Here is a 12,500-nt window from a genome sequence, read left to right as displayed (position 1 = left end):
TAATTTCTTTACCAACCTATAGTAATTAGTCTTGCTGTACATAAGACATTGCAGTCAGCACAAAACATAAAAATTCCACCCAAAATCATTGTGCCAGCTCAGTGGTTGTTAAGCCTCCACAGCCCATTCGTTGAGAAATGTTGACATTTTAACCGAGTATGTCACTGAAATCTATTGTCTTTTTTTTTCCAGTTAAGCTTTATATTTTCTTTCAGCTTAATGCAACCTTTTAGGAAGAGGGGTGCTGCTTCTCAAAGATCCAAATCCAGTTTTAGAATCTCCCTTTCCTCCTCAGTCCTACAGAATATTGTTTGTCCTTTAGAATAATTGCCATTTCAGAGCACCTTTAGTTCCCCCTATCCAGTTTGGTCCTAAACTTATCTTCTTCAGAAGCTGGGCCCTACGAGGTAATAGTACAGAAACTGTGATAACTTCATTAATTGCAGTTATGACACAGCTAACAGATGACAGTCATGAAGGTTTTGCCCTTTATCTAGATTCCATCCAGAAATCAGTTTGTATCCACACAGTTCACATTAAATTCTTTCATTTGTTCAGAATCCATTACACTGGCGACTAATAAAGTAGGTTTTTCTTTCTTTATACATATGTGATGCAAGAAAATAAATGGGCTCCAATAAGAACTTTTGGATTAGATTTATCATCATGAAACCAGCATAAAGACAAACTACTGCACACCAACAATGACCAGTAACAAGTAGTGAGATTTCATAAGCATGGAAGGATGGCCTGTTCAAGCCAAAACATTAGGCTATCGCTGACACTGAAATACCTCATGAATCAAATCCTTTTCTCACATTCATAGAAAGATTTTTGAGAAAACGTCTGTAACATCCTACAAGTCTCTGTAGTTGTTTAGTTCTTTCCTAGTTTCTCAGGTCTTATGTTCAGTTTTAAATGCAATTTAAAAAGTGTTGCCAACATACTGTACCATTCTCCATACTTTTGTTGGAACAATAATTGCACCATTTCAACATTCCTTTGTTTGGCATCTACATTTTCTAAAGCAATTTTCATAGCATTACCCATTGTGGTGATGAAGTGGAAGCTGGACACAGATGTCTCTTGCTTTCTTAAACAAGGAAACTACCTGGCCATCATCACCATTTATGTTCACGAGTTTTTCCCTTTATGGGCTAAGATATGAAATGATTTCTCTCCATTATCTTCAGACTTTGGAACTTTTCCCCTTGAATTCCCATTGGGTTTAGGTCTCAAACTAAGTACTTTTCTTCATGATTTTCTGGGTCTTCCTACTTTAACCTGCTACTTCCATATATGTACAGTATACAGTAACGTACTATTCTTCTAACTGCTTCTCATCCCTTCTCATAATTTCATTACTAAACCTCAATCTTTGACGTTTCAGCCCTTTTCCTGTGAGCCTCTGCAAGTTCCCCATTTATAATATGATCTTCCAACTACACTCTGACCATGCATCTTAGAATTCTCTATTTACACCATTTCAAAAATCTACTTCATTTTCTTTATCTGTAACATATACTGTAGTATAGCCCTTATGTAGGCATCATAAGTTTTTCCTTAGAATACTAATTGGTTATTTTAATTTACCAGTAGTTTAGAGACTGCATTCTACTTCTTCCAGGAGCACCTGTTCTTTTCTAAATGCCCTCTCAATACCCATTTCACAGCCAAGTGTCCCCAAATTGACAGAAATATTTCACCTCTCTAAGACTAGCCCTTCCACCAAACATGGTATTCCACCTCTTTCTCTTTCTCAGATGCTCTTCCTATATATTCTTGGCATCAAAAATCTCTTATTCCATGTCAGCATCGTTATTAAAACTTTTGTTAATTTTTCTCTAGATGGGGATGAGTATCTTTACTCTGAGAGGGTAAAAGCACCTGTCCTAATTTCCTTGGCTACAAATACAATTAGCAAAATTTGGCTTTCTACATAGCCAGGACACCAAAAAAAATGGATGACTTAAATTGATAATTTATAAACTATAATGACCTATCAAACCACCCTGGAGTTGTCCTGAGCCTAGTCCATTCATATCTATCTTTAGTGTGGACAGCTTCCCTATGGGCAGTTACCCTGGCTTTCTCTTAATATTTTTCCCATGTAAGATAAAGTTCCTGAGACTGATTGAATCCCTAATAAAAATACTTTAGTTCTTACCCACAGCAGACCTATTCTGAAAGCCTTCTTGGGGAAAAAATGTACCATATAATCATTTCAAAAGTGGAGTGGATATGGATAAACTTCATGTGTTACTACCACCAAAACCACCTCCCACACAACATCAGATGTAGTACATGGGTGGGTTAGTCAAACATGAAATGCATGGTCATGCATCCATTGTATAGGAACCTAGGCTGATCAATATCACTTACATCCAGTCAACTATCTGTTAAAAAAAAATTCATGTTGGTTCATGTTCATATCTTGATCAAATTGCCAAATCATCCTAAAGGCTAATTGATATTCTGTCAAACCAGAGATATTTTTAAATCAAAACTTCACATCTAAAAATTCAAACCCAAGCAGATTTACTAATGACTAACTAACAAAACAGTACTGTACATACAAAAGAACCATGGACAAAAAGCATGTGCAGTTAACTTCACTGGATGTGTTGAAAAAGACTCGACTTGCTTACAAATACTGCTGAGTCAACGCCATGAAATAAATGGCACTTACTGACAACTTCAATGGAGACAAGTACAGTATTATCGTCCGTCGTATGATGTATGGTGAAGTTTAAAAAAATGTAAAGTAAAAAAGAAAATAAAATTACGATACAAAATAATTTATAAAATACACTTTCAAACTATCTTATTCAGGGAATTAAAAAAAATCCACTCAAAAACATCAAAAATATACTAATTAGGTCATTCAAAACACTCCTTTATAATAAAAAATTTAATACAAACCCATTAATCATAAATAGCCTCAACTGTGAGGAATGCACTGAGGCATGCCAAACTGAAATACCGCAGAGAGAGATCCAATTGCACAAGCCTATCCAACTTTACTATACACTATTGTATTTTTTTATCTGATGAAAAAGCACTTAGATGTATGTGGTCAGCAGCCTGATGATGATTTGCTGAATGTAACATGCCCAAATGGTATTGCTGTATTTCATATAATTACTTGGGTAATCTGATTGAAACCTTATTTCATAATCCAAATTTCTCCCTCAAATTGCTTCTGATACACAACAGTTCATGCAGAACATTTTGATTATTTTCCATATAATCTGATGCAAATTGGAAAAAAATCAGAAGAAATATGCACTTATCAACATTTTCTGAGGATATTTTCAAAAACAAGTATGTTAAGCCATAATAAACACAATAATTATACAAAGTAAGTAAAAAGAAAAATGAATAACTTAACAACTAAGTTAACACAGCTAATTAACTGACAGAGCAAAGAGAGAGCAAAATGTATCTGTTATTGTGCCATGAGTCAAGTACGAAGCAAGCAAACTAAAAAACTTTACTCAGAAAACACTATGCCCTGGTATGAGTAATGCAATTTAAAATTTACACTAATGGCACATTACACAAGCCACGTGAAAAACCCAAAGCTAGAACTGCGTGAACTTGAAATCAAAACAAAACTTGATAAACTGATACTAACTAACAGGAAATTACTGAAATTTATTCCATTAAAAGTTATATGACAAAAGTGAGAAAGACTGCAAAAGCACAGTAAACAGAAGTGACGGCTGACTACTCACAGCAATGCCACACAGCAATGGTAAACAGCTGCTGGCTACTAGGAAACTGAAAACAGAGTAACTTACAAAGTATCAGGCATCACATATAGATGAAAAGGCAACATGAAAAAAACATGGGAAAAGCTTAGTGCTCCAAAAACAAATGGCAGCACATCCTGCTGGAGTGAGGTGCACTGAAGAATGAATAAGCATGATGTTTAAGGAGTTAAGGACTTGGAGTTGGCTAGGAAAGCCAGTTGAATCTTTCTTCACAATGTTTCAGTTTTTCACACAGATATGTTCCGCACTATTAAGGCTATTTATGACTAATATGTTTGTAATAAAAAATATAGTAAACAAGAATCTGTACACAGAATCTTAAAAACCTCATTATTAAGACTGCAAAAAAGTTGAAAAGTTAAAGAAAATTATCAATGATCAACACTAAGAAACACTCCACTTACACACAGCCAGTTGTGTCTTCAGTTGCATACAGTAAATGTTTGTGTCTGTAACAAATCACTCAAAGTCTAAAGGAAGAATGTAATTTTTTGGCTATTACAAAAGCCCTTTAATATAAGCATAGCTTTCAAAACATACTGCCATGGCCTTGACTTGGAAGCTGCTAGTCATCCCTACAGTACTTCTCATACTGGTTTTACTTTTCTATTATATTTCACTAATTACTCTCGCATATTTTTATGGTGCCTCTTCTTCCTCATACTCCTCAACACTTCTTGTCTACGTACTCTATCATATGCCTTTTCTAGGTCAATAAAGACCATACAATGGGCCCCCCTTTTCTCTCTACTTCTCCATTATCTGGTGTAAGGAGAGTGTTTCATCAATTGTACCATTCCCTTTCATAATGCCTAGGAGTTGTCTTCTGATCTTGACCTCCCAAGTCTTAGGTCTATAATTCTTTTAATATTTAATATTAATTTGCTGTATGTGGGTTGTATCTTCTGTGCTTTTGTTTCTTGGTCTGGCTGGCCTGAAAACTCTTTCCTTTGCCTTCTTTTACTATTACCATCCTGGATTCATTATTCTTTTCCATGTACAGTTCTTTATCTTAACCTTCTAACTCTGTCTCTAACTATATCCTCCGGGCTTGCTTCATTTATTTTTGTTCCATAATGTACTTCCTCCTTAAAACACCAAATTTCCTTATTTTCCCAATACTTTACTGTCCTTAGATGTCTTTACCATGTCTGGTTCCACCATTTATTAATGTTATATTTATCTCAAATGATTTTTTCAAATACTCTTTCTTTACACTTCATTCCAAGGTTGGAGCCCACTTAAGCTTGAACTACTTCATGTTCTTGGGCCTATGCATTTTCCTTTTAGCTACTTCTTTTATGCTCAGCTGCAAGCCTGTAAGTACTAATGATGTTGAACAGCTACATAGTACCCAGGGGATGACTTTGTAGTTCTCCAGTTCCACCTTGTTGTGCTCTTGCATGTGATCAGGTGTTCTGGCCACCTACAAAAGCTGTTCACTATTCTCAGGCCTTCTCTATTTTGGCTGTTGTAATAATGTCCTCAAAGGATGTGACTTATAGCATCAATGCTTTGACCAATGTGCCCATTTAGATCCCTTCCAATAATGGTTCTTTTGTCTACTTCAATAGATTCCATTTCCTCATTCAAGTCTGCCACAAACTATCTTTCTTTTTTTCAGTACATCCTATTTGAGGAATGTACACATTCTCAATCCCCTGTACATAGCCTTATCCTCATGATCCTTTTGTTCTTCCTATGTACTTCAGTAACACCATTTTAAAGGTCTTCAGACAGGACAACCAATGCCATTCCTTCCTTACCTACTTGCACAAATGTTCATAAGTTTGTAACCATCTCCAAATTCCTTTGCTTTATTACCCTTCCAATGAGTTCTGTGCACCCAACAATTGTACTTTTCTAAATTACATTAGATATGCAAGCACCCATCCACTCCTTGCAACTCAAGTTGGACTCCAAGTCTGAAGTAGTTTCCATGGAATTGGACCTTTCTTCCATAAATGCCACTTCTGGGATCCTTGTCTGATGTTTTGGACTGCATTGTTGGCAAAGGGTTGTTATGAGCCTCTAGTTGCAGATAAGTTGTCCTAACTCATGGCCATGCAAAGGACACTGCACAGGGAGCAAGTGCTGCTAAAGAAGCAACCCCACTCCTTGAGCTTTTGAACACAGACAGCACGTTGATGTTCAAAAGCTCAAGGAGTGAGGTTGCTTCTTTAGCATCACCTGCTCTCAATTCAGTATCCTTTGCATGGCCATGAGTTAGGACAACTTATCTGCAATTAGAGGCTCATAACAACCCTTTGCCAACAATGCAGTCCAAAAAATCAGCAAGGATCCCAGAAGTGGCATTTATGGAAGAAAGGTCAAATTCCATGGAAACTTCTTCAGATTTGGATTACAACTTGAGTTGCACTATAGAAACAGTCCTTCAAGGGATCTGCTGGTTGTGTCAAAGGTGTCACAAAGCTACCCTATAGTCTCACTAAACAAGGCTACATCCTCATGACCTGGATGTGTCTCAGTGCATATGGGTGGATTATTCACAAATCTTCATTAAGGCTTCCATATTTGGCTTGAGAGATGATTATTTTGGACTTCAAGGCAGAGAGATCATGAGGCTTCCTATAAGGCAGAAGGCTCCAAGGTCAGGCCTCAAGAGGGTGAGTCAGACTGCTTGTTTTGAGATGAAGAGTCCATTGTCAGAAAAAAATGTAGAGAAGAGGTGCAGTTGAATGAGGGTGAAGACGACACAAATTGTGAGCCTGGCATTTCCGTACAAGCTTCTCAGCCCAAAGATGACTAGAAAAGAATTTACAAAGATCCTAGGTTGAAGAAGAAGGCTGGGCTGATGACCAAGCATGGGAGTGATACCAAGAAGAAGGAAGCCTCTAATTGTGTAGTTGCTGGTGGTCCTCCATGATCCCTAATGAGTGGCAAGAGCTGGAGTCTGAGGCAGAGAGACCAGCATCAGGCACATGGCACTAATGAAAAGGAACTGGAATATAACATCTAGGCTAAAGGCCAAGCACTGGGACCTATGAGGTCTTTTGGTACTCATCATAGGTGAGGCACTGGAATGAGTGCTAAAGGAAACAGCAGAATGAAAGGAACAGGAGGCATAATGGCAGGACAAGAGACACTGGCAGACATTGAAAAACCTCCGAAACAAGAACAGGGACATGAAAGGAGTGGTGAAAACATGATGGAATGGCACTTAAGAGCCCCGGTGGGAGTGGTTGGAGGAGTCATCATGTTCAGTGGAATAAGAAAGACATGGAAGCAGAATAATCATGTGGGCAGCAAATAAATGGCTGGCTCAAGATGAAGCAAAAAACTTGTGAGCTCAAATGGAAAAAAAAAAAAGCTCTAAAAGTAGAATGAAAACCACTATGAAAGTATAGGCACCACTGACAGTAGAAAAATAATCTTCCAAGCTTGGAGTGTCTTGGGATTTGTAAAGATGAAAAAAAAGATGTGTAGAGCAATGAGGTGAAACAATTTAAAATATAAAATACGCTACCCTACCAAGTCAACGCTCTTTTTGGCACTTCACTCTAACAACACCCTTTTTATCAATCTACCTAAAGAATATTCTCTGCAAGATTAAAGCTCCCCAGATCAACCAGTTTCCCCTTGCTTTATTATGAGCCAACAATACTGCTTTATCATTCCCTTCACACTTCTTGCTTCATAAAAATTTGCATGTTCTATAACCAACTTCATCTTTATAAAATCAAGATTCAATAATCATTTGAAATCCAGGTACAGTATTGCACACTTTGCCTCCTTTGATGCTCCTTTTTTCCCCTCAAAGTTCTATGAACCATCTACTAAATTTCTAGTCCTAACAATTTCATAACTACCCTACTGTATCATTCTAACTCTAACATAATCTGCAATTATTCTCATATTCATAAAAGTTCAATTTGATTTTCCATTTTACCCTTCAATATCAAATATATACCAAACTCTTTCTGACTTATTATTTTCATGAGCACCATATTCATTTTTCCTTAAGACTTCAAGATTACATTTAAAGGTCTACCTTAATTATATTTCATTTCTTGATTTACCTCATCATGCATACAAATATGTACATACAATAAATACATGTGTTATATGGCATTCAGATATAGTAAGTACAGGTAATTCAATCACCCAACCCTATACAAGAAAAATAGGGAGATGGGGATACTCAATTTTGCAATATTAGTAAAAATACTGTTGAAAAAACATGCTGCATCATGCATATGTGGTGAAAAGGAATTCAGATATTAGTCAGTAACTAAAAGTTTGGAGACACAGCTATCATTAAACTGTCACTGCACATTAAAGGAATGTACCGTACAGTGCTTATACAAAGGGTTATATAGGAAGACTAAAGGAATATACTGTATAGCACTTATACAAAAGCTTATAAATGGAGACTGTCATATTAGTTCAGCCATGCTAATTCAAATGATTAAACTGATATAGGGCCAAGTGAAATGATGTTCTTCAGTATGTTCACATAAACAGACTTTGCTAAGTAGAAATTTTTTTAAAAACAATTATTCTCTCGGAACAATAAAAAATTTATAGTTTTATTAAAAATTATTTTTTAATATTTGCTATATAATAAAAATTGATAACTTTAATATGGGCATCTAAATTCAAGATCTCTTCAGCCACCTGAATTCTAACAAAAAACAATGAGAGTAGAATTCTAACATAAAACAATGAGAATAGACAACTAGATAAGAATAAAACTATAAAACCATTGTTTAATTAATATAAAAACAAAATAACTGCAATCTTGTACACAACAAAAACATCAACTCAAATACAATTACATGTGAAATAAAATTAGCATTACAGTAAGAATCAATTAGGTACATATAGGTAATCATTCCCTCAAAAGAGATTAAGTCAGTAGTTTTAAATTATGTAAATAAAATATACCTAAAATTTTAAATTAAAATAATTTATCCTTTATTATCATTATATATATACTGATTTTAAAAGAAAGCCTTTAATTGCAGATCTACTCTGACAAAAAAAAAATATGGCAATTAGGTTATGCTGCAAAACAAAAAATACTTACACTTGGGTATGCCTCCAATATGTGATTCAATATTTGTACAGCTTCACTGTACCGTTGCTCTTTAATCTGAAAGTAAATCATAAACTCATAAAAATAGTGAAAAATAAAAAAAAATTACATTCAGTACATTCTCATACCTCACAATCATGAAATTGGCCTAAGGCATTTTACAAATACCATAAAGATAATATTTTTGGTTAAAGCATGGCAGCATTATCACATCTGAAGACAATAAAATACAGAACTGAGTAATAAAACACTAATCTGTTACCACTGTGCAACAGTCAAAATCTTAAATCCTGAGAAAGATCCAAAATGGCATCAACTGACAACTGGTAAATCCTAAGATAAATCAGGAACCATGCAGATGGAGGACTCGCATCTTGTATGCAATCTAGAATGATGAAAGAAATTTCCGATCAAGCTTGACTGGCTACTATTCTCTCAAAAGCCAAGAGCAGCACACCTCACTAATGATAAAATACAATCTGACAAGAAAACATCATTCCTAATGGAGATATGCCAGGTTCCCTTTGGGCAGAAAGACATATATGAAAACATTCTTGTTTCAAAGTTGACCAATAAAGCATTTGTCACATGACTTACATAACACAGCCTTTGCTATTGTCAGAAAAGTTCTTGACGAGTGTTTTTCATTATATTATTGTCCCAAAATGACACAGTAATACTAATGCTTTCAAGCAAATGAGAAATACCTTTAAAGTTATTGCTAGAGTATATGAGAAAACAAGAACTGTTCAATTTTATGTTGTATGTTTCTTTGCTATTATTACCATAAAAAGTATAATCTTAATTTTTTCCTGTTACTATACATCTATTTCACATAAATATATTCAAGGCTACATACATATAATGCTCTTGAAACATGGTAGCAAACACTGATTACTTTTTATGACCAAATAAAAACTATATATTCTGTATGTATTAATACTTGTGGTTTTCTGTAAACAAAATGTAAAATGCATTATACATTTACTCTATAACTGGGTAGGCTACAATCATTGTCCATTCCCACAAAAAATTTTATTGATGGCAATAATCTGTTTAATCTATGAAAATAGGTCTTTACATTTTTACTTTCTGGCCAAATACATACCAAACTGTCAATATAAATGAATGTGGAATAATGATGCTTATTATTCAGCTCTCAAAATATTCCATGTACAGATTACTACTTAATAAAAGTGGGTGGGAATTTCCTATAGCTATATCAAGATTTTTAGTACAGTATTTCCCACTGAATTCAATTTTAAAATCTTTTATACAGCTTAATTAATTGTTAATACAGGTGAGTGGAAATTTCCCATAGCTATACCAAGAATTTTAGTACTGTAGTATTTCCCACTGAATTCAAATTTAAAATCTTTTACATAGCTTAATTAATTCTATTAAAATGTCCTTGCAGCACAGTGTATCAAGCTGTCTGCTGGCTAGGGTATCAATACAAATTCAAACTTGTCATCAATGATAATTTCTGTGAATAATGACACTAAATTAAAACTCACAAGCCTGAAATTAGTATTCATCTGTAAACTATTTAATTTACTTATCAAGTGTCCATTATTTTTTAAGTGTCACCAATAGTAGCATCATGGTAAATGAATAATAAATCCCATATTTACTACTAAAAGTATAAAGACTTTGACCATTTTTTGTGTCCACTGTTCTCTGTTTGAAGGTGTTCCATAATTTCTTGAACACTGGGAAGTTTTAGGAACTCTTTAATTGTAACAACTTTACAACTTCAAGTAAAACTCTTAGGTGTTCCAAAACTCCTCACAATTTTTATTTCTTGACATATTTGGTTTCACAAGGCTGTCCTTTGTGAAGCCAAATATGTCAAGAAATATGAATATTTTCGATGAATATGAAAATATTCAAATTTTCAGGATTAATATCAAGATGTAAAACAAGTTGTGCACCAATATGGAGTAATCCCTCCATCTGCACAATCACACTCATATAGCCTATTACAAGCATAAAAATACAATCCCTCATACAAGTGAACCACGGCCTTCTAGCCCTACTCCCAAAATATGAGGTGAGGAGGTACCACCCTTAGCAATAAGGATCTACAGCCCTGGGTTAGGTTAGGATGCAACTCAGGACTTCCCCCTCAAAGTTTTTTGGTGCTCTGGGTCTGGTTTGGTCAGGGTGGATTCCAAGAGCAATAATCCTTCTTGGACCCAGCGCCCTAGGATAAGTTAGGTTAGGATGCATCCCTATTTATCCTATATGATCTATGGCAATCTAGGCCAGGTTGATTGGAGGGGTCCAGGGGGGAAGCAGGGGCAGTCAGGTAGTACCCAGCACCCTAAGTTAAGGTAGGTTGGGAAGTACGGTATCCTGAAATTGCCCTTGCTGCAGTTTCATGCTTTAGCCTATAATTTATGCTATGTGACTGCTACTGCTACTGATAGACTTACACACATATCAAGAACCTTGCATTCTCCAGACTACTTAGGCTAGCTTATGCTTTAGGCCTATCAACGTTTTATACTACCCTGTCATTGAAAGTAATTTCTTTTTTTTTAAATTCAAACCCAGGTTTCGTTGTGGTCCCCTATACTGCATATCTATAGCTTTGGCCTAGGCTTACGGGTACGTAGCTTAACAAAAAAAAAAAAGTGTGCACCAACAATTAAAGTACATATAACACAAGGTTAAGCAGTAGGAAAAATACGTGTTTCATGTCGTAGGCTAGAAATTAAAGTATCTATATAGGCATATGGCTTGACGTGTTTACTTGTGGCCTGGTTGAATCAACAAAGAATGTCAATCTACTGTAAACTGCTTTTAGACATCTTATAACAACATTGTCATAACACATAATAGTTACCAAAGTATATATAGTTTTTGTGTATTCTCCATCCCGTATCTGGATGTTTTGTAGCATCATCCTTCCGCTTGGTTAATGAGCACTTATCCAGGGTAGTATCCTTACTTCTGTCAACCTGTGGAATGTCAACTATCGAATGACTTGTTAATGACAGGCATACTTGTAAAACGAGAAATAATATTAAAGAAAAATTTTGTATCTAATTTTAAAGCATAATTAAATGAAATAACATTACGTAAATATAATACACTTGTTTGTAAGATATTATGTGTAGAAAATAATTCCAAAAAAAGTTTTCAACCCTTATTTCTTTTAAAAGCAAAAATTTGCAGTTACAAGGTATGTAAACAAAACTCGTTGCTAGGATACGGTCTTCTCGAGCGCTAACAGTGTTAATTTTGATCCTTTGTTGTGTCCAATCTAGAAATCACGCAGTAAAAGGAAATAAAAGATGTTTGCGTAATTCCATAGTCTGCGAGAGTAATGAACAAATTCATGGGAATGGCTGCATGCAATTTAATCTGCAAAATGCAAATTCTGGGTGTGTTTGCATACTATGTGCTTGTCTTAGGAAACCATTCTTTTACCGTAAATGTGAAAAGGAATAGCCATATGCCTTGAGATAATTTTGTATCACAAACCTAACTTTTGTATAAAATAATGTTAGATATATACAGTTCTGTCTAAAATTATATCATCAATAAGGTTATGCTTACACCCTTGTCTGTAGGATTTAGATTTTAGATGATGCATTAAGGCAGTCTAAGAAAACAAATTATGGAAATAAATTAATTCCTTTTTAGAACAGTCAACG

General features: G+C 35.0%; 1 protein-coding gene across 2 annotated transcripts in view; it reads right to left on the bottom strand.

The window, feature by feature from the left end:
* Positions 1 to 12,500, bottom strand: part of Ttc30 (tetratricopeptide repeat domain 30) — a 138,248-nt gene that overhangs the window by 66,842 nt on the left and 58,906 nt on the right. Inside the window, exons 2-3 of one of the 2 annotated variants that reach the window (XM_067122042.1) lie at positions 11,687 to 11,801; positions 8,827 to 8,892 (exon numbers count right to left, since the gene is read on the bottom strand). In XM_067122042.1, coding sequence (XP_066978143.1) covers positions 8,827 to 8,892; positions 11,687 to 11,746 — 126 coding nt within the window. In that variant the 5' untranslated portion in view covers positions 11,747 to 11,801. The remainder of the gene's footprint in view (positions 1 to 8,826; positions 8,893 to 11,686; positions 11,802 to 12,500) is intronic. The other variant, XM_067122043.1, reaches the window with a different exon arrangement.

This window comes from Macrobrachium rosenbergii, chromosome 20 (genome assembly GCF_040412425.1).
Source record: "Macrobrachium rosenbergii isolate ZJJX-2024 chromosome 20, ASM4041242v1, whole genome shotgun sequence".
Classification (NCBI taxonomy): domain Eukaryota; kingdom Metazoa; phylum Arthropoda; class Malacostraca; order Decapoda; family Palaemonidae; genus Macrobrachium; species Macrobrachium rosenbergii.
This window is presented reverse-complemented; position numbering and strand designations above follow the sequence as displayed.